We start from the raw sequence: 27560 nt of genomic DNA, 5'->3' as shown, positions 1-27560 counted from the left end.
TTGATCAACAAAAGAAACTGTTCCAGCTTCACTGTGATGCCAGTAGAGGTTTAGAATAAAGAGGGGTATTGATTTGTTTTCTATATCGTCATTCCTTATGATGGTAGCAACTTGGATGTACGGAGATACATTCTTAGACTCAAGCAGTCTGTAGCCAGATGTTTTTTTGATAAGTTTCAGCATACCAGCACTTGGTCTACCTTTTTTCCTTTTAATAGCCGGATTGATTGCAATTTCAAAATGTTCCGCTATAGGTCACGTCACCATCCAAGTTTCTTGTAAACAGATCACTTGATCTCATTTGACCACTTTTCATTGGTATTAAAAAAAATGCATAAATCCTCTTGTATTCCAGGAACTGAACACAAGCTGTTCTTCTTTTGAATTCTTTGGGCATTAGCTTTCAATGTTATTCGCCAAGGCAGCCGCTAACCAATTCCACTCCATGTTATTCAATTGATTCTTCGCTTCTTTGTTTATATTGGACGGATGCTGAGAGTTTTTTGCTGTAATTCCAGTTTGTTCAGCTTGCTTCGGTTCTTGAGTGTCAGTTTGTTCTTGACACAACATATCTTTTTCATTTTTTTCATTTTTTCTCCCACTTTGCTGTACATTTTTACTGTAATTCTAATTTGTTCAGCTTCTTTCAATTCTTGTATATCACGATGTTTTTGGCGAGACAAATTAAATTGCTTGTAATCTAATTGCCATTGCTCTTCTGGCATTGCTTGCATTTTGGCCTGATTATTCTTCTGCAATGAGTTGGACAAAGTTTTTTTGATAAGTGGTTCAACTTTTTCAATACTCTCCATTTTTGATAAATCCACTTCCACAATATCAAATCCACACGCTAGCAAGGTTGTACTTACCAAAGCCCTCAGCATGCTGTGAAGAAGGAGCCATCAAAGGCAAATGGAAGATCTCTCCCCTGCCCACTCCCAGGACATATAGTGAGTGACCTTTTGCTGTGGATCAGTACGTGCCACTCTGTACCTTAATCTCCTAGAACTGGGAGAGCAGACCCTGAATTGAACATCCGGTCCTTGAGTACATTTGAGTGGGCCTCACTGCAGCTGGAGGGCCAGACCAGCCGAATCTCTCTGTTCTTCCACACTGAACCGGTCACTCCATGTTCACCATACCTTGAATGAGAGGAAAGACACCAGCCCTAGTTTTTGTGCTCCTCCACCTTTCCGAACAAAAGTTTCACTTCGTATCAACTCAACACTGCATCATGCCATAGCTAAGCATGCCACCTGATAGGCCTGAATCGACTGCTTGACACTGGGACCTGATTCAAATTACTACTGTGTCACACACCAACTCTGACCAGGGGTTACAACCATGGCTTGACCCAGTTAGCCCTTGAATGCACGCCTCATGACCTGCACATCGATGCACCCAAGATCATCCCTTTGAAGACTGTTGTCTGCCGACTTGAGCCACAGGTGCATCACTCATCGACCCATCCTGGTGGCTAAAGCCTGACTTAGCCTGGAAAACTTCAAAGCAATCCTGGGACCACCCCAACCTGCATCCTTGAAGGTCACCCTTCTAAAACACTGAGTGACCTAATTTGCACCTACTCAATGCCAGCTTGCTGCTTGGGCACACACAATCCAGCGTGCCCAAACTGAACTTGATCTGCTTGCATTTACGTTCTACATTGAGTCTGAATCTGTTAACCCACAAAGAACTGAATCCAGCTACTGTTGACCCTAACTGCCCCCTCAGTCCACTTTGGCCCTAGAGACTGGTTAGGTCCAGCGGTCAAAGTGTACGAAAAAAAAGAGTAGAACTATGTTCCCTGCTGGCCTGCCCTGCTACCCACATAACCCATCCCCATGCCCTCTCCCGCATGCAATCCAAGCGCCAATACAAACACACCTGCTGTTTAACGGACTGTTCAGTGCAGTGCACTGAAGTGGACATTTCAACTGTAGAGGAGCACTGCTCCTAACCGCTCCCGCACACTTTGACCACTGGTTGGGTCTTGATCAATCCTGATTTAATCAAAGACATATCCTTTGTGTGGCTAGTAATTGACCTACCACCCTGGAACTATGCTCAGAATGCAACTTTCATCAGTCTGTTTCATCTTCTCTGTTCCTCCTTTGGGGTGTTTTTTTACAGTATTTTCTGCTTGGTCCATTGCAGATGGTATGTTTAATTAAAGTACATATATTTTTAAAGAACCTTGATTGGACATTCCCTTTATTTTAAAATGTGATACTGTGTTGCTTGGGTCACTACTGGTTCACCTTCACACCAGTCTTTAGAGCACAGCTTTTTGTCTGCCCACATTACTACAGAAGGCAAAGGAGGTATTTCTCATAACTGTCCCTATTTTACCTTTATGATTGCTTTGTGTTTTGGATTGTAGAAGTATGAGGGCTGAATGGGCTATTTTATCCCTACTCATCCTTGTACTACTGCAGAGCAGAATCCAATTTGCCTTGCTGTCCCCTGCCAGACACATCGGTACCCATGACTTCACCATCTTGGAGGACTCCAGCAGTTGTGCGCCAGGCTCCCACGGATTTGGTAGTACGAAAACACTAACCCATCTTATCCCCAAGACTCTGTATATGGCTTCACAGCACCTAGAAGCCAAAACAGCAAGGATCCCTGATTAGAGAGTGTTTGACACTGTTCGAACCAGCAGGACAATCCATAGCTGCCTTTGGTATTCATCGTTCTTCGAACCGCAGCTCGATAGTTTAGAGCCAGTTCCAATCAAGCCTTGACTCAAATGAGGAATTACTGCTGCCAACACATTTGGTTGAATAGTTTTCAAACTGCCACCTGCTTCATCACCACCATCCCTATAAGTAGATCGAACTTGGTGTCCCTCGAACTGAGGCAATCAAACTGACTCAACTGCGTATCCTGATACCAGCTCACTGCCATTGAACCTTGACCATCAAACCGAACCTGGTGACAGCCTGATCCACATCACTGGAGTAACGCTTTGAACCTCAGTTACAATCTGATCGACACTGGTTCGACACCTACTCACCGCTGGATGACTGTGAATGCTGCACAATCAAACCAACTAGAACTGATAAACAGCACCAAGAATCCCGTCCAATGCTGTTGAATCGCCAAGTCAAATGCAAGGTTTTATTGACTGATATCTGCCCCTGGGTCATCATTGGGCCGTAGAGACAGGATAAGAAATGTCAATCCCTTTTGTAACCTCAAGAACATATACTTTGAACATTGTGGTCTTTAATTGCCTTTTCTACCCCTGTCTCATTACCCAGAGTGCTGCATCTGCTACTTTTATTTGTATTGATATTGATATTTTATTTTTATTGCGCCCGTTCACAAGTGTTTCAGAGGGCGAGAAGGCAAGGGGGGGGGGACAGGGGAGAACAAAACAGCGATCTTACTAGCCCCAGTGACATTGAGAATGCACAAGTGCATGGGAGAGGGGGAGGGGAAAAGTGCATGGAAGGGGGGAGAAGTGGAAAGTGTGAAGCAGAGTAGAAACAGATCAATAACAATAAATAAATAATAAAGGCAACACACAGTGGTAGTGCAGGCAGCCATTTGCAAGTGCTAGGTTTAAGGCAGCAGGCAGGATAGGTCTGATAAGTGCAGGAAGAGTAGTTTCTAGTTAGTTAATATTGAGCATGGTGTGTTTAATTAAAGTATATATGTGTTTGGACATTCCTTTATAATGCAATGTAATATTTGGCTGTTTGGGTTTATACTGAACCAAATCCACAACAAGTTATATTGTATTTGAAGGCATAGAAAGATGCTGACTCCCCTCTATTAAGGCTCATGGTGCTGCAATTGGAACTAAAATATAAATGTGCATTAACAACACAAGTGCAAAAGGACAATTGCCAGATAGGACCAACTAAAGTCATCCATGCCTAGGTATAGTTTAACTGCAATAATATCCGTCCCCCATTTGCCCCAGCCAACGCCTTCATTGATGGTAGGCTTACTGAGTGAACTAATGCTAAATTGCCCAATATTAGTGTATAATGACACATTGACTATGCAATGCAAGGAAACTAGCGCCACATTATTGCACTACAATCATAGCCATCCCTTCAATCATCTAGACCCCTTATCCCATTGTTACAAAGGCAATAAAGTAACCCATTGTACCTCTGAATAAGTCAGTCAGTGCATTATTACCCATTACTAGTGCACACATACCCATTGCCCGAGCACGTTTAGCGATTCAGCTCTGTGCAGTTTGACTGCAATCATATTTAGCCCTCCATTCATCCAGTTTATTTTCATTGATGCAACGCAAATAAAACATTATCACTGGCATTTCAGCGAGGCAAAGAAGGCACAGAAAGGCAGTGGGGTTTCAATGTTAGCCTACTGTACATCTATGGACACTAATGCAAAGCAATGTGCTTTGCTACTTAACTCGTGCATTCCTTTATGGTGTTTCTTTTGAATTCTCTGTAAAAGCTTTGCCATAGGGATGCCTGGCAATGGCTGCTCCACACTTTTATTTTCAATTAGATAGTCAACAGGAAACTGACTAATGCTTCAACACCGTTTGTGTTGGAACTGTACGACTGCCATTTATTTTAATGAGTTTTATACTCCAGTACAGCAGATGCTTAATCTCTTGTAAATAAAATCCTAGAGGCGCCAAAACCATTTCCAAACCTCGGCGACCACGGTGAGGCGGCATGTGGACAGCATCCTCTGGTGATGTTTACAGGAACAGCTCCTCTGCCAGTCCAAGCACTGGCGGTGCCAGTCGACTGTCCATAATGTGATTGTAGCCTCTACGCAGCAGTCGGCCCAGATTCCCAGCAACAAAAGAGCATTTTGTGACTTTCATCAATGTCCCAACTGCTCTGTTCCTCTTGTAATTGAACTGTGGAAAGAGACACTGTAGAAATGAGCATGTTAAGATGCTGTGATGACACAAGGTTTCTTGATTACACTCAGCATGAAAGCAAAATGCAAGCATGATGTACCCAAATTAACAGGTGCTGACAATTAAAATTACGTTGCTACCCATAAGTGTCAATACAATATTGCGTGGCCATTGAATCAGACAGTCTGCATGCCTGGCTTAGAGGTATTGCTCAAATTGCTCGATCGAGGGTCTATTAAATGGATTTAAGAGGCAATGGGCCTGATTTACAAAGTGTTTTAAAGTGGGGTTTTCCAAGTGCACAACGTTTTCGTAACTTAGTCCCGATGAATGAAATATTGCCAACAACTAACGTTGCGTAACATTTAAGTGGTCTTTTGTCTCATTGCAGCTGCAGTGAATCTGTAGCTCGTGTCCCCACATCAAAGACAGCAATGAGTTTTCAAGTGCCTGTCACTTTCATCCTAACGTAGTCCTTTCTCCTATATCACCAATGTGATGCGATACACCAGGGGCCAGATTATCAAAGTTTTGCTCTGGTGCAAAAAAGTGGAGCAAATTAATGTTGACACCTATTTTCCTGCTTAGATCATTTGGAATGCAGTCCCGATTTGTATTATCTAAACAGTTTTTCAAAAGGGCAAAAATGCAAAATGTTGTATTTACTATGTTTGATGAGCAACATTACGGAGGATAGCACAGTGTCAACAAAATGTGCTGGTCTTGGAAGCAAGACCACGCGATCTGCACTTAGAAACCAAACTCAGGTATGGTATTAGGTGCGTTATAAAAAAACTATTAAATAAAAAAATATGATTTTTAGATAATACAGATTGTAAAAAAACAGTTTGCACTATGCTTTAGCATTTGCTCATTTTTAATAACTCGTGCAAATGTTTGATAATCTGGCCCCAAATGGTGATAATTAGACTTGACAATTCTAAAGCAGTATCTCGGTTGTGCAGGTCTCTGGCTCTCATTAATAATGTAATGGTCCTCATTACAAGTTTGGCGGTCTGGAAATAAGCGTGCCGGTAGCAACGTACTGGCACCCTTTTTGGACTGCCAAACTAAGAGTCTGCTAGTAGGCGCATAGAACTCCCGGCAGGCCTGACCTGTTACTAGCGGTGCCAGTGCCGCAGGTTTCCCATTCCCATGGTGTCCAATGGGACGCCATGCGAATGGGAAATAACTGTTCTGCCACCGCCTACGATATCCCGGTGGCACCGGGATGTCAGGCGGCAGAAACAGTGGTACGGGGTCAATGGACGTGTGCTGCCTACTGGCAGGTTTTGCCGCTGACCCCGTAATGAGGCCCTATGTTCTTACACAGCGCTTCAAAACAAGTCTTCTCCAGCTTCTAAAAGTGCAAGTGCACAGTTAAAGTTCAACATTCAAGTGTAAAATGAGTTCTGTTGCACAAATTGAGATTGCAATTGAAGTTTAAATTGTGTTTTAATTTCGGAGCTTTGCTGGCATTTATTTTGTATTGTATTTTATTTAAGTTTTGAGACTGCTCCATCTCCGGGAAGCCAACTTGGTGCAGATGAACACTTGAAGTAAAAGGAAGGCTGCTGGGACATTGCAAGGGATCTTGGTGAATGGTATATTTTTTTAACAGATTATCTAAATATTAAATGAAAATATGTGTTTATTTGGCAGTGCATTTAAACCATAAAAAAACAATTCACAACATAAATTTAAAATCCTGAATAAAATCATACAAGACACAATCGTATGGATTCCAATATAATTAGAATATAGTGAAATGTTCCGTTGGTGGTTAACCGAAAGTGAATTACAATGTGTAATGCACATGTAAGAAGAGAAATTCCATAGTTATTCCAATTAAAGGTTACACATATCATGCATAATGAATGTTATAATAAAATATGTAAGCCCTATATAATTGTGAGGTGCATTGCTGCAAATGCACACACATCAATGGTACGATTTGCACACACAGTGTATATACAATTATTTCTTCTAGTTATTTTCACTTAAAAACTCCCAGAATTTATCAATTGGCGCTGTCAGTCTTACAACCTTCAGGAGAGATTTTCACAACAATGCAGCCTGGGCCAGAAAAGTTATACCTTAACTGTGTTGGCATAGGGAACTACCATGAGGCTTGATGTAAAGATTGAGCAGTCCATAGATAAGCTGTTGACCTTTCAATGTCAGTGCTAAATATGCGAGGCAGGGCTTCTTGAATAGCATCCTACTGGCCACTGGATGCTAGTGCAATTATCACATTGAAGCAGCACATGAGCGGCTGAATTCTGAACCCGCTGGTTTCGGAAGATGTATGCTCTTATGAGCCCTGGGTACACTGGCTTACAGCAGCCTAGGTTCACGGTCACAAAGGCATTAAGCATGGTTACTGGATGGGAAAAGGGAAACAAATCTAGTATTTGCATCAATATTCACATCTGAAATAAACATCTTCTGGCAGAATAGATTTGGGTGCCAAAGGTCACATTTTCTTCCATTTTGATTCCCAGGTTCCAGAACGCCCTCTCCAAGGTAGCACAGACACTGAGCGAATGGGTGGAGGAGGCAGTATTTGCTACCCCATCTTTCATAGTGCAGTCAACAAAGAAATGCCTCTGTCTTTGTTTGGGTGAATCTGTGTCTATTACGAATCTACCTCTAGAAGTCTAGTATGCAGCTTTTAATGCCTTTCGACACCTTCCCTGGCCAGCCCTTGAAGAATCTGTTGGTCATTAAACTAGTTTGTAAAAGTAGACCTATGGTGACTCAAAGGACTGGCCAAGGGGAGGAGAAACAATTGAAATGTGAAGGGGGTGGGGTACCACACAGATCTAGTGGAGTAGTAATTCGTGAGGTGTGGTGGCATAGTGTTGGCTTTTTAAACGAATCACAACCACTCCAGGTCTGTGTCCCTGACCCCTTACACATATAATCTATATATTTCATAAAGCAGAAGTGTGTAATCAATGATATTTAAGGCTGCTCAAACATATATAGCAATGTCTTGGTCCCCAAAACACCTGTTTCCAAGATTCCGTGAATATCATTGGCAAAGATAGTCACCCCTGCCCCTGTGATTTGTGTTGGTTTTAACACCACCTAGAAGATGGCTAGTAATTATCTTTAATGCAGAAAGTCATTGTGTTGCTGTTCATGCTGCAGCAGCAACTCTTTCTTTCGATTAACCTGTTTTTAAAGAAAGGGCAGCAATTGGATTGTTCAATATTTGGTTGATTGGGTTTAACAATCATATTTTGTAACGTGACCTGGCAATTGGCAGTTTGAGTTAAGTTGCAGCTATGTCTGTATGAAGCCAGAGGTTAATTAGTGTTACCAGTTCTTCTTTGAGTTGACCACTAGTCTACCTAGCACACCTGGCTGGTCATGAATCTTTAGGTCAAGGGTGCACAAGCCAGAGTCTGCGGGCCACTTGTGGGCCGTCACAACGTGATTTTTGGTGCTCCAGGCCAGTAGAGTTCAAGAATAAGGTGCAGCCCCTTTCTGGTCATTTCTGGTCAGAAAATGAAGCAACATTGAAATAACAGATGCTGGCATCTTCATTCTTGTTTATTTTTGTACAGTTAACAGAAGAATATAACCAAGTGAGCCATCAATGTAGGCATTGCTTAAATGATACAACGAAAAAGAAAAAAAGGCCTTCAAATCTGGACAATCAGTGAGTGACAATTGTTAACCGAATAGATTTAGATACATTGCTGGAGTCTAAACTTGCAGCAACTTTTTCCAAAGCTTTTTAAAATCTTCTAAAGCACAGAATACTTGCATTTTAAAGAGTCATCATCTCAAACTCTGCAGAGGTAAAATAGTTTTTCTTCATATGACAGAATTTCGTTGTTGGCATTCTAGTTATGATAGGCATTACAGTTGACATGGAACATGGTGTTCAATAAGTGAAATTACTTCATTTTTTTCTTCAAAAAAGGAGCCCAAAATAAAACACACTCACAGTTAGGAGAACAGTATACCTTAGGCGTTATTTTGCCAGCATCCTTGTGTTGTTAACCACGCGCCTCAAGTACTTCCCACTAACAAACATTCATGTTTTCATTATATTCCTCTGAAATGTTACAGGATTTTCTCAGAGGATTAAGACATAGAACAATAAAGTTAATGAATACATTTCAGGATGTGCCTTTGTTTTCACTTCATTTGGACATTTATTTGCTGTGGAAAGCCTGCAGGACCCTCTTATGCAGTCCAGCCCACTACAGAACGCTTGCAAATTACATCCGGACCGACAGCAAAGCCAGTTGCGCACCCCTGCTTTCGGTGATCCCGATGTCTATGTTTTTTCTTGGATGTGACGTACCTGACGCTCCGCAGCGTTTAGTAGGAAAGCACCACATCCTCCCTGAAGAAAAGACAGCTGCAAGAGACATTTCCATTAATAAACAGCCAGTTGCTCACACAGGCTCTTGGACGGTAAAATGGTATTGGCCACAGATTTTATCTTTTTGAGCTGTGCACAGATGGCAGAAACATCCTTGGACACGTTTTGAGCCCCTATTAATTTTAAAAGTCTTTTAAAAACTTACATATAAAACATGTTGTGAAACATGACCACAGCTGATGACAACCGAGGCCTGTTGAAAGAAAACAATTTCAATATATCACTCCCATACATGCAATCAAAGTAAAGTTGTCTTTACAATGTATTTTGCTTAAGTCTTAAGTGATATCTGAGACAGAGCTGTTAAAGCTAATTTTCTGTGGCGAGATCTGTATGATGCACACATATGGAAGTGTCAATATGGAAGTGGAGAGCCCACTGAATAAGCAAAAACAAATGACCCCATAAATATCTCGAGGAAGAACCCATGGTTAACACCACAATAAGTGAATTTAAATACACGAAGTTTTCTTATTTTGTGATCTATTTTCTTGACAGATTAACTTTTGCAGAGCCTCTTCCTCCATGCAACCTAATGTGTTCTTTAAAAAAAGCACACACATGGCAAAACATCCCCAACAAAAGATTTCCCTACACAAATGTAAAATTGGCTCTCCTAAACAAACTGGTGACACAAACCAAACTGGCTTCACAAAACAAAATGGCTTTGAAAATAAGGAACACAATAAGAATGTCCCTTACAAAAAGAATGAAAGTTTGACAAATCCCACACACACAAAAATGGAAATCCCGCTCCCTGACAAGAAACCAAATTGCTGCCTACCTGCCTCCAACATCTCCAGCTCCTCTTACGGTGTGGTGTGGACCAGCCGTGCCTCCAAACTCAACCTATCAAGGAAACAGGAAGTGTAATATCCTTCATAGGTATCCGAATTTGTTTTCTGCCTAAAAGCTTTTCCAAATCCTCACTCAAGTACTATAGCTTGAATCCTTGCTAAAAAGCCGAAATCCCATAGGAATCCCACAAGATCGAGCAGCTGCTTATGAAGGCATCCCCGGGATGCACTCACATCCAATGGATGACCTCTCTGGGTATAGCGGGTGGATTCTCAGAAGATTTGCCCAGCCTTAGTTTCTAGTACATACATGTTTCTATAGCATTTTGTATACCTGCCATATACTCTGTGAATACCGCAGCATAATAGTAGTGTTTGAAGAAATTATTTTTAAATAAACGTGCACCATGTATTTAATTTTTTTTATAACGCGCCTAATACCATACCTGAATTCGGTTTCTAAACATGGATCCCGGAATCAAACCTCTGTTGCTCTGCACGTTCTAGCATGTTGCACCTGTGCTATCCTCCGTTCAATGGCACTGATAACAGGCATTCCTTGTTACCCATCTCAATGGTAGTCTTTTACCCACCTCAGAAAGATAAAGGGCTGAGTTGCTTTACTTGGAGTCAAACCAGGGACCATGAGTTCAATTACAGATCTCTGTATTTATTGCATAACTCAATTGGAGCGCAACACCCTGCTATGAATCATAACTTGTCCGCAAAGACGGGACCCTTAAACAATCCTTCTTTTGTCACGCACCCACCCTCTAGAACTCGATCCCGGGGTTGGCTTGGATTTCCCTGCAGTTGTCCAATTTTGCAAATCTTTCAAAGCATGGCTTCTTCAACTACACCTGACGAAGGACTAATTCCAATGGATGCACATACTGAGTCAACATACTGCCCTGCTATTGAATGATGCCAGCCCAAATGCTGGTCACCCACAATCTGTATAGGACTCCGCTACTATTGAGCTAGGTCCGCACTTTAAACAATCAAATGAAATAAAAAATGTGCATGTTCCGTCATCATTTCTTTCTTTCATTGATTGAGAAATGGTTCATTCTACTTTGCATGATATCTTTAATGTGTCTCCACTCTAGACTGAGTGACATTATTTACACAAAACCAAACTAAATAACAATCAGTGATAAATAATGACCCCAAAACAGCAAAGTTGCAGGACGGTAAAAGCAAAATGAAAACTTTAAGGTTAAAAGGTTCATGCAAACCTGTGCTATTGACCTCAAAGAAGCAATATGTACGAGGACAATGATTTTCACAAAAATCTAAAGAAACTCCTTTCGATCTGGAGCCTGCTTGAGGTTTCTGTGGTTTGAGGATATGATCACCGTATTTAGGAGTCTCTTTAAAATGCACTTCCTCTTTAAGGAGGATGTCTGTGTTGTAAAAGTGTATGTAAAAAAAAGCTGCACTAAATAATGTAAGAAATGACATTATTCGGTCACAGGCCTATTTCATAGAGCTGCACTGGCTCCCACTGCACGCCTGTATCATCTGGAAACCCTGTTGCATCATCCACAAGACTATCACCTGATGCCCCCAAGCTACCTTAATGAGAAACACAGCATCTCTGGTGGGCTGCCAACCATCAGAAGTAAGGAAATGTGCAGACTTGAGAAATCTGACGGTGCAGAAAGGAAAGAAGCAGAAGACAAGCTTTCTCTCTCTGCGCTTCAAGACTCTGGAACTTCCTCCCCATCAACATCAAACTTTCCCCATCACGTCTCCAGTTCAGGAGACAGCTCAAGACTTTCCTCTTCAAGGAACGGCTCCTCCTTAACACCTAGGTACACACACCCTGCACTGCTCACCCTGACTGTGACTTGTTGATCTGCACCCGACTGTCTCCTCCCCTGGTTGCTTGTAGATCCCTTGCTGTCAACTGCCCGCCCTCCCTCTCCTCTGGTAGCTCCCCACTCCCTTTTCTCTGCTTCATGCACTGTGTTCTTCCCTCTATGATTGTAAAGTGTGCAACTGCTTCCAGAGGCATGGTCTGCACTCAAAAAAAAAAAAAAAAAAAATATATATATATATATTTTTTTTTTCTGAAAGTGAGTTTGCATGTACAGGGTTGGCTCGAGCCCCATAACAGTTGGTGGGCTGAAACATTGGCCCAAGGATGGCATACCAGTCTGGGATGTACTGTTGATAGTGACATTTGACCAACACTACCCATTCGACCTGCACAGGACTGGGTCCAGCCATGTGCTATCAGAATAGGCGGTTTCGGAAGATTGTCAATTTTGTAATTGCTGGCTCCAGCCCCACAACAGTTGGTGGACTTTCATGTTGGCCCAAGATCAGCATACCTGTCTGGGGTGTACTGGCGGTAGTGAAATTTGATCAACCTCACCCATTCTCCCTGTATAGGCGAGTTCCAGCCCTGTGCTTTCAGTATAGGTGATTTTGGGAGATTGCTGATTTTGTGTATTTTTCAAAAATAGAATGTTGGCTTCATTGAAAGGCTCAAGTGACCAACATAAATATGCTTATTCTTTTCTGAGTTATGATGATACTGAAGATGACATTTCTTACTTTAACAATCCTTACTTTAACGGAGTGATCTGATTGGCACAGGCAGAGCAACTCTTAACTTGCAATACCCAAACCTGCACTAATCGTGTAGAGATTAAAGTCCTGGGTATCATGGCTCGATCTCCTCACTACCAGGTTGTCTGGACTATAGGGATATATGGCAAATGCCATATAGACAAGTTATTTTGGCCAGTGTGTGGGTCAATATGATGATGTAGTGCACAGTGTAACTTATCAATTTTACTTTGGACAACCATATTCCTGCACATTTCTCAAAAGAGGTGCTCCCACCTATAACCTCATGGATTTGCTGTGTTAAGAAGGTATATATGCTTCCCAGTCCGACCCCACTCACTAAAAGGGAAAATTTGAAACACATCTTCCTTCCTTCCTTCCTTCCTTCCTTCCTTCCTTCCTTCCTTCCTTCCTTCCTTCCTTCCTTCCTTCCTTCCTTCCTTCCTTCCTACCTTCCTTCCTTCCTTCCTTCCTTCCTTCCTTCCTTCCTTCCTCCCTCTTCCTTCATTCCTCCCCCGTCTCATCCTCCCTCCCTCCCTCCCTCCCTCCCTCCCTTCCTCCCTCCCTCCCTCCCTCCCTCCCTTCCTTCCCCTCCCTCCCTCCCTCCCTCCCTCCCTCCCTCCCTCCCTCCCTCCCTCCCTCCCTCCCTCCCTCCCTCCCTTCCTTCCTTCCTTCCTTCCTTCCTTCCTTCCTTCCTTCCTTCCTTCCTTCCTTCCTTCCTTCCTTCCTTCCTTCCTTCCTTCCTTCCTTCCTTCCTTCCTTCCTTCCTTCCTTCCTTCCTTCCTTCCTTCCTTCCTTCCTTCCCTCCAAAGAAGCAGCTGGTGAAGAGCACCAGAACAATGCTGCAGTGTGTTTGAGGAGGTGTGAAGTATATCCATCCTGTCATTGGTTGCGTATATACTCTGAAGTGGGAGCTCTCGCTAAACACTACCATTGTACATATCAGAAGAGTCTCAGACTGCTCATGGTGTCAGAATGAGATATATTGCACACCTGCATCAATAAGAATATGTTGCGCTTAATTCTTCTAAAACCAACATCACAAATGCCATGGCTTTTCCAAATCTCCTGAACGTCAATCAGGTCTAGACAATCTGTGCCAATAGTAGATCATGATGCACTTTAGCAATATAGTGCCATACTAGACTTGAGAGTCCTGTGCACCAAACAGCACCCAATTGACACGTATGATACTTGCAGGCACTTTGCAGCAGAGGATGTCTACTGAATGGCTGGACTGAAAAGTTATGTGGAAAGCTTTGTAAGTATTAATTTGCATGTGTAGTCTCATGTCCACAGATATAAAGTCCCATCCCAAAATTCTGGGCAACAAACGGACAATAATACATTAACCTAATGAAAGCAAATAAATACAATGTTATAGGCCCAAACACATATATATTTTTTTATGTATTGATTAGCATTGGTTTATAAAAAACCGTTTAGCTAGTTCAATGCATAAAACAACAAATTAAAAACAACAGTTTAAAATCAAAATCAAGATCGAAAACAACCATTATAATTCATCAACACAACTATCTCATCGAAGAGCATTATGACTAATTAATTTCTCTTAAAATATCATATTGAAGTTTATAGTAGCTAAAACCAGATGAACATGTTCACCGCCTATTCAAACAGCCCAGCATTCCTCGATGGATATGTAAAATGTCCCCATATACACAGTACTCTGATCAGTTAAAGGAGGTGTTTTAATGTTTCTTGCTCTTCTCTCCTGGGCAGTATCGACAATCAATCGGTAGCCAACTCGCTTGATACTGAGCGTGATGCAAACACCTCCCTTGTCAAGTACAAGTTCATTCTTACCCTGAGAAATTGATCCCTAAAATAACTGTTGGGGAATTTTGATGACTACCTCGGCATCGTCCCGTATGCTCTCATTTCATGTTTACGCTGATAAAAGTAATTGAAATGTCTTCCATTCGTTCTGCGTATGGATCCAGTCTGATCTCCTGACTTTCACCTTCACTTTATCCGGGTTACTCACAAGATACTCTGCAGTTGCATCTAAACTCCTCTAATAAATGTTTGCAGGCCTTATCCCACTCTGCCAGTACGAGTTTGCTACCTGATTATAAGGCATTTGTTGACGTATGCAACAATGGTCCTTGGTTTTCTTTGATGCATTTGCGATAAAGGGACAGGCTTTTCCAGCAGACCATGCCGTATAGGGACACTAGGCCCAGTTCATATTGGACCACTTGTGTAGGGATCCATCTTAGTAGACCCAGCACTCTTTCACAAAGGGATCTCACTAGTATTGGCTAGTCAGTGCTTGGTAAAAACAAGACAGCCTCTGACCCATACGTCAGTGCTGCCATCACATTCACTTTATAAAACGCAATGACTGGTATTAGAGAGAAGCGGACACATTTTTTGTGTCATTTTATCCCTTGAGCTGCCACCTTTTTATCTTAATTTTTAATGATTTTTAAGTCGGGGAGTCAACCCTGCTACGGATGACACATACCCCTAGGTATCCAAAGACCTCCACTTGTTCCAAGGGCTCACCATTCAAGTAACATGTATGGGTCCTACTGTAGGGATATTCATGCAATCATGTTCCCATGTTTGAGGGGCTTTTTGTTATATGTGAGGATGCCTCTTGCTTTCCAGCCAGGCAAATATTCTGCAAAGCTATTTCATGCATGATCATAATCAGTCACCAGGACAATTTCACTGAATTTGTTATCAACTGCAGTAGTAATTGCTTTATAAATGGCTGCTAACTCAGCTATCTGGCTACTCCTAGCCCCAATTCTCATTCCTATACTAGGAATGTCCTCACATCTCAACCAGACTTTTCCTATCCCTGACACCAACTGTTTATTGCTGTCATTTTCAATATGAAAAGAACATCCGTCAACATACACAATTGGCAATTCCTTGCATGTATTTTCCTCAAATGCTTTATGTGATGATTGTTCAAGCTCCTGCAAACTAGACTCCACATCTACTTCTTCTGGAACACACTCAGCTGCACAGTCATGTAGATCTGCTAACCCATGAGCAATTGGGCTCTTTTTATTCTGGCCAGATCTCACTTCTACAGGAAAACTCTGCAGTGCCAATGTCCATGAAGTAATTCTGGACTGTGCTAGATTGCCTGATCTAATCCTTTTACTCTGTAAAAACTGCAATGGTTGATGATTTCTCTTAATGATCACTTTTTCCCCTTGACCAATGGGATGAAAATGTTGCAGTGCCCATACAGTGGTCAGATAGGCCTTTTCACATTCACTGAATTTAGTTTCAACCTGAGAAAATGCCTTACTTGCATACGCCATAGTTGTATGGTTAAAATCATGTTTTTGAGATAACACTGCTGACATACACTGCTCAGTGAATACTATTTCTACAAAAAAATCTGTATTCTTTATGGGATAAACCAAGCATGGTGCCTTTATGAGACATTCCTTCAATTTAGCAGCTGCCTCAGCTTGCTCCTTTTCCCATTTCCAGGGTGTATTCAGCTTCAATAGTTTAGTCAAAGGTAGAGTGATTTCAGCATAATTTTCAATGCATTTCATGTTATATCCTGTCATTCCTAATAGACTTTTTAAACCTTTCATATTTTAGGATCTTTCAATTTCTGTATGACCTCCACCTTTTTCTTTTGTGGATTTAACCTGTGTTCAATTACTTCATGACCTCAGAAATTCATCTTTCTCTTGCACCATTGGGCTTTCTGTAAAGATACTTTGCCACCCGCCTTCTGCAATTGGTCAAGTACAGGTCTAATTTCATCAAAATGACTTTTTACGCTTTTACTTTTATCAGGACATCAACATACTATGGTCCCTCTTTCTGCTGCATCTGGCATTGCTTTTCTCAAAAATATGCCAAATTCCCTCCCACTATTGACGTACCCAAATGGTGTTCTGGACCAAGCGTATTGCGTTTTATCGAATGAAAATGCAAATAAATTCTGAATGTCTTCTGCCAATGGCACACACCGGTACCCAGATGTGAGATCTAATGTGGTAAATACCTTTGACCCATGCACTTGAGCAAGGCCTTGATCAATGAATGGCAGCGGCCATCTAGACACTGGCACTCTTTTATTTAATTCCCTCAGGTCTGCGCACAGAGGCCATCGAACATTTGGCTTTAATACACCCACAATGGGAGTGTTGGAGGTACTATGAATGGATCTGATTATTCCCCTAGGCTGCAAGTTTTTAATGATCTCTGTCAATTTCTCCAAGCATGCCAGTGGCAATCGATATTGGCGCACAAATACTGGATTTCTACCACACCCCTCTAGTAATGTGGCAACATGTAAATCAGTTAGGCCGCAATCATATGCATCTATGGCAAAAACCTCCTTAAATTCCATAAATATTTTTCTCAATTCATTCTTATCCTCTTCCCTATCACAGGCATCTGCTAACAGAATCTGCTCCTCTACCATTTTTGAAAATTCTGGGAAATCCTCCTTTGGAGGAACCTCTGTGCTTTCTTCCAATCGTGTGGCTGTATCTCTCTATAGAGTTGCCACTGTTAAATATATTGGCCTATCAGCCTCCATTTCAATGTGCTGATTTCCTGTTTCATTTTCAGTGACGCCTTCAATAGGCACCTCCTCACCGTTAAAGTTATGTACTGGGTCTCCATTTTGTCTCAATTTGGTCTGATTCTGTGGGGATCTCCCTTCATTGATACTTTTTACCAATTCTTTGGACATAATTGTGGCCTGTGCACCTGTGTCAATCATTGCAAATGTATTGCACTTCTCTTCCACAGTAATGAGAGCATAATATATGTCCTCAACTTCCTCCAATACACACAAAAAGTGTGCATTTTTACTGATTTCAGGACTGACTTTTCTCAGACCCTTCTCACTCTTGGCTAAGCACATTGGTAAATGAAAGGACATTTTTCCCTCCTTTTTTTCCATTTCCTTTTTATAAATCTTGTCCATCTCTTCATGTTCAGGGGTCATTTGGAGTGTGGCCTCTGTTCTCCCTTCTGTCCGGGGAATATCAGGGTTCACACCAGTGGTGTTGGTAGGGGGAGCGCTGGGGGGGCCCGGGCCCCCCCTGTGAAACCCTGTGCTCCCCTTCTGCCCCCCTACCTAAGACAAGCCTTGACCATGTGCTCCCCCTACTTTTTTCTGTGTCGCCCCTATTTTTGTCTTTGGCCCCCTCTGTGCCCCTCCTAAATTTGATTCCTGGTGATGCCACTGGTTCACACTGCAATTCTCCAACTGAATATGCTTGTAAACATCACATGATAGGTTGTCATTTTCTAATTCTGGACATTTATTGGTATTTGGCATGATATCAGTCTTTTTAATTTCTTCAAAAATATGTGTCTCAATGACCTCTTCAGGTGGCTGATATGTACCCTCCTATTTAGTCCTTATTTTTCCTGTCTGCATTTTATTATCATCTTTATCGTCTAGGGAGGGTGTTCTAACATTCATATCTACTCCATCATAAGTTATTTTATCAGTGAATACATTGTTTTTCTTAAATCTGTCTCTTTGTTCCTTTGGAACTTTATGTTTTTCTCCTTTTCCTTTTTCATTTGTACATACTTTCAATGTTGTATTCAACGCTAGGTTAAACCGAACCTCTTTTTTAGATGTGGTCGTAATCCCTGCCTCATGTTCATTTGCAGGTATTTTCATGTTTAAATCGTCAAGCAGCTCAGGGTCATTATGCAAAACCGGCTTGTGGGAATATGCCTTTTTATCTTTGCAGGTGTCATGAATATTTAGTCACTTATTATCAGAAGCAACCAGGTCACTTCTATGAGCTTCTGCCCCCTCATTTCATGATTGTTTTTGAACTGTACAGAGTCTCCCTATCAGTTCAGCCAACATTTTTACCTGGGCTTCAAAACATTGAAACCTGTCCATTTCTCTAGAATCTTCTCTTTGCGGCCTAGGCCGGTATTGGTTATTCTCCCCCTGGTTAAATCTGTTCTGGTATCTCTCAGGAGATTGATTCCTATTTGAATTGTTTCTGAACTCTTGATTCATATGAGGCAAGAAGCAGGGTGTACCCATTCTTTGGTTGTGATGCCATGGTGGCAGTGATTGATTTTATTGACGTGGAGCATAGTTCATATTCTGCCTCATGTTCTGTCTCTCATTTTGTGAGCACTGTTCCCTATGCTGATTACCATTTTCAATTAATCGATCCACATACCGTGGTCTGTCTTGGTTACCATATATAATGGTGTTGGGGTCAAATCTGCTCTGTGTCCCCAATGACTGGTAGGGACTATTACTTCTTTGATCTTGATTTTGTCTCTGGTTGTTGTTCATGCCTGACATATCGGGCTGGTATCCTACCCGGGGGCTGTCTCCTAGGTACCTAGGACTAATGTAACTCTCTCTATTACTAGGATCATGTGACTGAAACATAGGTGCCGAGGGCGGCAACCTATTTGGAGTACCCTTCTGTTCGGGTGTCATATTATTTTTGCTTGAACTTTGAGCGGACTCAAGTGAAATTTTAGCCGACCTGATCTCCATTACTGTTGCTGAGGATTCTTTAGATTTTGATCTTGTTTCTTTCATTGTATCACCCTCTCTACCCTGACAGTAAAGCACCTCATACAGTTTGGTACTTTGGTGCACTATCCATTCAAGGGACTTCTCACGATAAAACTCACAAAATAACTTTGATATGATGGGGCTGATTCATTGAATTATTTGCACCGAAAGACGGGGATTTGTGCGCCTTTCTGCCCGCAAATCCCTATTTGTTAAACAGAGATGTGCGGGCAGAAAGGCGCACAAATACCCATTTTTTGGCACAAATAATTCCATGAATCAGCCCCAATGTCTTTCTGCAAACCATAAAAATAAGCAGTTTAAACTCATTGGAATTGGGATTAAAAGATACATCAAAATGAGAAAAAGCTCTTTTTAAGTCTTGAAGAAATTGGTGAGGTTATGTATTTGACCAGCTATTATCTTATATGCAGCTTTCTTCGCCTCCTGTAATGACTGAAATGGAGAAAAACAATGCCTAACCTCTTTTTCAAATTCTGCCCATGACATGTTCTCCTGTTCATTCAATCCTCTGATGATGCTCGCTGTGGGAGCATCCAGCGTTAAGTGAAAGTATTGTCTGTACTGTTCCTTGGGTATGTTTAGGGCTTTAAATATAGGTACTTCCAAGTGGTCCTCTATGCAGCACTCCCCTTCTTTTTTGAACGGTTTGTTCAGGGCCTTGGTTGCCTTCATTATCTTGATAGAGCTACTTGGTGCTATATTTGGAATTGCATTACTTTGTGGTTCAACCCTTGTCTCAGTTGTATGGGATTGGTGGCAATCCCCAATGTGTGAGTCAAACCCCCCAAAGGAGCTACAACCAAGTCCAGACACCGGCACAGCCACCGGGACACTATTTCCCAGTGTAGAAATGGAGTTCACCTCAATGCCAATGAATGTGGTGCGCTGTTGCTTGTCCTGAGACCTAAAATCACACATCTGCTGTTCCAAATCTTCGCACTTTTTAAGGGGTCGATCTGCTTCCTTATGCAGGTAAGTGTTTTCATCGCCCATTTTATTAATCACATTTTGCATATCGCTCATCTGTATTTGACATTCATTAAACTTTTTGTCCCACTTGTCCCTTTCTTGAAACATTTTAGCTATTTCTTGTTCAACAGTCTGGAGCTCAACTTCTTTCTCTAGATTCTCTCTTTGTAAAACTTGCATCTCTAAAATAGCCTTCTCTTTATCTTGTCTAATGTGACTTACAAATCCTTTCAGGTATTTTAATTCTTGTTCACTGTCCTCAAACTGTGTTCTCCTTTGAGACAAGAGAGTGTTGAATTCATTACATTTTGATTGCATGTCTTTTTGACATACCTCCAGTTCTGCTCGTAACCTTTTCTCCTGTTCACTAGCTCCATCTAATTTGACTTTTAGTCTGCTAATTAGCTTAGTATCATTTTCTTGCATTCGCAGAGACCTATTTAAAATGAACTACGTTTTGGCACAGAGCCGTAAAAAACAGTCTTTCTCAGAATGTTTGTCAGCAGCATTAAATAATCTCAGAAGACATACCTGAAGTATGCTACCGGCTTCAGAAATGCTGTCCAGTGGTTCTTTCTGAACTTCCCCATGGATATGGTCATGCCATTCTGTGGCAACATTTCATGACCATGTTCCATGTGCCTATCATTTTGCCTCCAAATATTTCACCAACTCTGGGAATGTGGCATCAATTTGAGACATCCTGAGATTCACTTTCAGTGTCACACTGCTCTCACACAATGAGTTCCCTTTAATGCAGGTATGGCGGTGTGGAACACACTAACCACGGCCAGTAGTTGATCTACAGTATGTTCCCACAGGGCTAACGCACCATTAAATGCATCTAAAAAATATCAAAATAAAGCACATCACAAAATGAACTTGGTGTGCATCATTTTCTTAGCCAGTGCAAACATGCTTAGAGAAACATTATATTTTTTCTTTTTAAAATGATCTCATACACTGTCTTTCAATAAGAGTAATGCATCTCATACATTCTCACGCTCCTCATCTTTGACCTGACTCACCAAAATGTGCAAATTCTGAAGCACTTGTCACCAGAGCTTTATCTATGTGAACCTCCCTCGCAAAACTCCTGGGAACACAGCCTTGCACTGCCTCGGAATGCTTCTAAGCCAGACAGCTCCCCCTCTCTCGTCTTCCAGACTGCAGCCACGGATCTCCCATTCCTGGAAGTCACCGTTCACATTCAAAACCCAGGCAGCTTTGAGCTCTTCCCCTCACTTTGCCCATAAAAAAATCTCTCCCTGTCTATCAACTGCAAGTCATCCTCGCATGGCACCAGCTGTACCACCTCTCCATTCCTACCAATCAAATTACAAGAATGTCCTGCACTATTTTTTTGCATGTTTAGAACAATGAAGACTTCCTTTCCTGCTGGTGGATATTTCCCCATAGAAAAAGCTAACATGGAATGAATCTCACTGTGCTTAGAACTGCATTATATGTTAGATGAACAGTTAATGAGTTAGTGGGAACAAATTAGTATAGGATTTCGTTATTTTTGTTTGGTTTTAATGTAGTCCCACACAGATGAAAACATCCCAATTGTAAAATTGCACATTTTTAAAATGACAGCGCACTGTACTAAATGCTTCCAAAACTAAACCCATTTTGCTGGTTTGACTTAATGGCTGCATTTACATACTACCCAATGAAACCCCCACTTTTGCTCTTTTTGTATGAATATCCCTAGACTACCCCCTGTGCAGGCTCTAAGATCAATACTTTTGATGTTGGGATGTTAATCCATTATCATGCACATATTCCATTTATTCACTCTGTTGCTGTTTGAGTCCAATTGGCGTCTGGACCAAAAGGACCAGGTCTTCTGCATATAATAGCCTGCTTAGTGGTTTCCCACCTACCATTGGTGAGAAACATCTAGCTTTAGTTAATGTGTCTCCTAGGTCTGATATAAATAGACTGAGCAGTGCTGTATGAGGGGCACCCCTGCTTTAATCCCTTAGAAGTTGTTCCAGCAACATTCAGTATAATTCTCAGGGACGATATGGAGTATAGCGCATTTGTTGCTTCCAGGAAATCACAGAGGCATCATCAACTCGCCAATTTAGACCATATGAGAGTATGTTTGATACTATCAAAGCCTTGGGCTAGTAAATAGTTGTTCTCCACACCAATACCCTACCCTTTAGGATGATGATTAGGAAGATGTTTGATCCCCATTCCTTTGGTGAATTCCGGCTGAAACATGTTCTCTCTCAACGATCCTGGAAAATTCATTTGGGCCTTTGAATATTTTTGAGGTAACATTTTGTCTGGCCACATCAAGAAGGGCAATAGGTCTATAATTCTTTGGGTCAGCTCTATTGCACCTCTTGAATATAGGGATTATGATCAACAGTCTCCAAGGGGGAGGCATCATCCTTGTCTTTAACATCTGTGCATATAGCAAAAGCATATAATCTGTCCACATCTCAAGGGCTTTTTTCAGGGCAGCGTTTGTGAGCCCATCAGGCCAGGTGCAATTGAATGACTCGCATGCCGATTCAAGTTAATATATATTCTCTGTCAATCAGTATATTCCATGATCAATCAGCAGTATTACCCTGTTCAGTTTCTGCAATGTCACTCTCGAATGAAAAGAGAGCATAGAAGTGCTACATCCATGATGTTTTCTCAACATCAAATGATACTTAATTGGCCCCAGATCTCTTTTTTTTTGCATCTTACATACCAATTTTAACATGGATTCTGCATCCTGTTGCATCATAGTCGCTTTGTAGCCCAATAGCCAATTGTTGTACTGCTGTTTCCTCAGTTTGTTAGCCCTTACAATTTCCCAGGTGGGTAAGCTTTTTGCAGTGTGCCTCAGGTCCTGTCTAAGTAGTTTCATTTCAGGTACTACAACTGCATAATGTGAGTGGTTATGATAAAAAAATAATTTTCCCCTCCCGTATTTGTTTCTTCAAAGCTTTGTAAGATGGGTGCCTAGTTCAGGGCTTCCAAGGTTGTGGATCCTCCCTGTGTTGTTATTTGGGCTTCGCACTGGATGATAAAGTCTGCAATTTTTGCCTGGGTCATATGCAGGTGGTTATTTCCCTGGCTTGTTTCAATGTTGATTGGGTATACCAATTTATCTACCCTTTCATCCACCATCCAATTGGTACGCACAATATTATGGTCGCTGTTTCCCAATTCGACCACTTGAAATTGGACCACCAGGGTGCGCAGAAGCTCGGTGCCTGACCCGTCGTCCCCTGACTTCCGGCTGACACATACCGTGTGATTGCAGTATTTACTACAATTTCATTAACCCAGCTTTCACAATTCTTACTCATATGCCTGAGAGCACCTACAGACCAAATTTCAGCCTAAACCGGACCCTACATCTACCTTATCTCTCTTCTGCAGCCTCCTCCCCTCCTTCTACAGCCAGCCTCTTCCCGCTCTCCTCTGCAAGCGGGAGCTCTGGTGGTATCTTTCCCCAATGCCGCAATCTCCCTGACCCGGGCATATGTGACTGGCGCAGTGCAGAGCCTCCCACGACCTTACAGAGGGCTCCTGCCACATTCACTCAGGATTGATCTACGCCGCATCCACAGTTGCTGACTAAAGGAGGCGTTGTGTGCCCTTGGCGAAGCCATACTGTGTGCGCCTGCCACATTCATAAAGGTTATATAAGGCCCCATCAACAGCCACATCATTAGCCACCGGACTGAGAGAGGCGCTGTGTGCCCTTTGTGAGCCCTCCTTTGTGGCTCCTACTCCAGGGTCTCTGCTCCGGAATGTCACGACACGTTGTGGTCCTTGCCTGCTGCTCCCGTCCTGAGTGCTGTGCACGGCACAGTTCTGGGATAAGAAGCTGCCGAGAGACCTACTGCCCTGGCCGTGCCTGCCATCGCGCCTGACACGCCTGCCATCGCCACCACTGCACCTACCATCGGGAGCTGTGCCTCCCTCCGACACCTTGCTGTCCCAACCCACCACCCAGCCCAACACCATAGCAGTCCACTGAGTGACCCGCTGCCACACTGAGGTAGGATCCAATATCACTGCCACAACCCCTGCACTGCAAGTGGCCGCCCCCACTCCTATGCAGGCTGGCGAGCGTCCTACTACTGTAGCCGCACTATGGGTGTGTCAGATCACCCACCCTACCACGGATCTCCTGGCAGACTGTTGCTCTGTCTGGTCTTCTGCCTGCGGCCGCACCTACCATCACCACCACTGCGACAACCATCAGAGCTGGGCCTCCCCCACCTTGCTTTCCCGGCCCGCCAATCACTGTAGCAGACCACTGTGTGACCCCTTGGTGCACCGTGGTAGGATCCATTATCACTGCCATGACCCCTGCACTTCAAGAGGCTGCCCCCACCCCTACGCAGGCTGGCAATCACCCTACTATTGTAGCCACACAGCGGGCGTGTCAGATCGCCCTCCATACTACAAATCTCCTGGTGAACTGTTGCTCTGTCTGACCCTCTGCATGTTGAGACCCCCTAGGCCCTTCTGCAGCCGATTATAGCTCAGTCCGTCCACTGAGTCTGCCTATGCCCTTCTACAACGGACTGCTGCACTGCCCATCCCTCGCCCCCTTCACCTCCTGGGCTCTCCCTGTCTTCCTGCCTCATCTCGCCTGACCTTCTCCTGCAGACATTGCCTGTGCCACCACTGCCAGCTGTCCCCTTCTATTGTGCACTGCCTACTACAACCTGCTGATGCTGCCTGTGCCCTGCTGCAATGGACTGTTACACTGTTCGCCCAGCACTCAGGCTTTCCCTCAGTCAGTTCCTTCTGTGCGCGTCCTACAGTCTGAGGTCCTCACTCCTCCTCATCTGGCATCATCCCTCTCCCAACCTCCTCTTGCTCTTACCTTACTTCTCTTGGACGCTCTGCTGCTGATCTCCAAAGGTTCCTACCATCCTCACAATCCACCCTGGGACGCTCTGCTGCTGCAATCTTCACTCCACTGCCTGGACATCCACTGAACTGCCTAGGGCTCTTACCCCCCTCAGGGCCTCCTCCTCCTCAGCCCCTGCTGCTCACCTTACTACCCTGGATGCTCTGCGGCTCTTCCTCCCCAAGAATCTTGCTGACCTCACCACCTGCCCTTGTTCGCTCCCTGCTGCAATTTCTACTCTAAGGATCCTGCTGTTCTCACCTCTCCGACGCTCTGCTACTGATCTCCAAAGGTTCCTACCATCCTCACAATCCACCCTTGGACGCTCTGCTGCTGCAACCTTCACTCCACTGCTTGACACCCACTCAACTGCCTAGGGCTCTTACTCCCCCCCAAGGGCCTCCTCTGCTATAGGTCCTGGTCCATACTCTGATTGTGGACAATCTGCTGTGAGGCCACTAAAAAAGTGCTCTAATCCCCTTCCTGTCATGCATTCTATCTGTCTTTACCCTCCTCAACCTCCCTCATCTCCCTCCCACTCTCCCGCTACTTCCTCCTCTTCCTCTTCCTCCTGCTCATCCCCATGCCCACCTTCCCTCACCTCCCCTCCTGCCCACCTCTTCCCCCTCACACTATCCCTCCTTGTGCTAATCTTACCCACCTCCCCACTGTCAATCCCTCTAGTATCATCAACATTGCCCTCTGGAATGCCCGATCCATCTGCAATAAAACCACTGCGGCCCTTGACCTGTTTTTCCAAATCAACCTACACTTCCTCTGCATCACCGAAACGTGGATCCCCCTCTTCAATTCCACTGTTCCTGCATCTCTCTCCACCCCCTCTTCCTCTTTCTCTCATGTCTCACGCCCCTCTGGTCGTGGAGGCAACGTCAGTCTCATTTTCCACCCTAAATGTCTTTCTTCATCCCCTACCTTATCTCTCCCTACCTTCTCCTCCTTCAAATGTCTCTTCAATCCTTCACTTAACCTCACACAATCTCCCTCTTAATTATTTACAGACCTCCTGGCCCCCTCTCTGCCTTCTATGAAGACCTACACCATCTCCTCTCTCTCTCATCTCTCCCTCTCCTACTCCTCTCTCTGTCCTCTGCAATTTCAACCTCCCTCTCTCAACCTCCTCTCAATCTTCCCTCTTCTCTCCTTACTCAACTCCTACGTCCACTCTCCCCTTCCTACCCCCCACCCACTCCTCTGGCTCCACTCTCGATCTCATCTTTCTCTCATCTTGCTCTTCTTCACCCGTATCGTCTCTTCCCAACTATCTCTCTGAACATGGCTTACTCTCCTTCTCCCTTACTCCTCCCTCCTCCTCATTGTCCTCCCCCTCTCCCTCTGCCCCCTCCTTCTCTTTTTGCGATCTCCACAACTTCAACCCTTCTCTCTTCTTCGACTCCTGCTCTTCCTCCCTTCCCCCTCTCCCTGATTTCTCATCTCTCTCGGCTGATGACGCCCTCTCCTCACTGTCCTCCTCTATATCATCCAGTCTTGGCCAACTCTATCCTCTTACTTCCTTCTCCCCCTCTCACAAACCTTCCCAATCCTGGGTCTCCTCTCACCTTCTGTCCATGTGTCGCCTCCTCCGTCGCCCCGAACAACGCTGGCTCAAATCCCCTTCTCTGACTAATCAATCCTCCTACTTCTCATATCACTCTCTCTATGACTCTTGCCTCACATCTGCCAAGCGCTCCTACTATTCTAACCTCCTCCACTCACAAGCTCCTCACCCCACCACATTTTCCAGACCCTCTCTCGCCTTCTTTCCCCTCCTACTTCTGACTCTTCCACAAACTCTCACTTCTCTCTCCCTCTGACTTTGACAACTTCTTCTCATCCAAAATGTTCTCTCTACACCAAAACATCATCTCCTCTCCTTCCTTCTCCCCAATCCCCGCTCATCCTCTTCCATCTCTGCTAACATGTCCAACTTCTCTCCTATCACCCCAGCCTGCATCTCCCATCTCCTGTCCAAAACTCACCCTACCGCTGCCCCCTCTGATCCCATTCCCACTTCCCTCATCCCCAAAATATACCCTCTCCTCATCCACTACCTAACCACCTTCTTCAACACCTGTCTCTCCTCTGCTACTTTTCCTTAAGCTTTCAAACACACCACCCTCATCCCTATCCTAAAGAAACCTTCTGATATCCCTCTTCTTCCAACTTCAGACCAATCTCCCTTCTCCCCTACATCTCAAAGCTCTTCGAGCGCCTAGCCTACTCTCAACTCTCAGCTTTTGTATCCTCTCACTCCCTCCTCCCCACCTGTCAGTCTGGTTTCCACCGTAAACACTCCACTGAGACTGCTCTCACTTATGTACGTAATTCTCTCCTCACTGCCCGCTATGCTAAGCATTCCTCAATTCTCATCCTCCTTGACCTCTCTGCAGCTTTTGATAGTGTAGATCACCCCTTACTATTTAGCACTCTGTCCTTTTTCACCTTCAAAGGCTCTGTCCTCGCCTGGCTCGTCTCTTACCTCTCCA

General features: G+C 43.6%; 1 protein-coding gene across 1 annotated transcript; it reads right to left on the bottom strand.

Annotated features, from left to right (window-relative positions):
• Positions 1-476: 476 nt before the first annotated feature.
• Positions 477-20597, bottom strand: LOC138487465 (uncharacterized). Its single transcript, XM_069613990.1, has 2 exons — positions 19765-20597; positions 477-885 (listed from the first exon to the last, which is right to left on the bottom strand). The coding sequence occupies exons 1-2, from the start codon at positions 20595-20597 to the stop codon at positions 477-479; spliced, it is 1242 nt and encodes a 413-aa protein (XP_069470091.1).
• Between the last annotated feature and the right edge of the window lie 6963 nt (positions 20598-27560).

Source organism: Ambystoma mexicanum, chromosome 9, assembly GCF_040938575.1.
Source record: "Ambystoma mexicanum isolate Mex_15411 chromosome 9, UKY_AmexF1_1, whole genome shotgun sequence".
NCBI lineage: Eukaryota > Metazoa > Chordata > Amphibia > Caudata > Ambystomatidae > Ambystoma > Ambystoma mexicanum.
Note: the sequence above shows the minus strand (reverse complement) of the source record. Positions and strands in the feature narration are given on the sequence as shown.

What these genes read in the sequence shown, in the direction of transcription:
- LOC138487465 (XM_069613990.1), bottom strand. Translation starts at nt 20,597, where the DNA reads ATGCAAGAAAATGATACTAAGCTAATTAGCAGACTAAAAGTCAAATTA. An exon ending in CTAAACATACCCAAGGAACA is followed by an intron (nt 886 to 19,764) that starts GTACAGACAATA and finishes CCTTCTTCACAG; the next exon opens with CATGCTGAGGGCTTTGGTAA.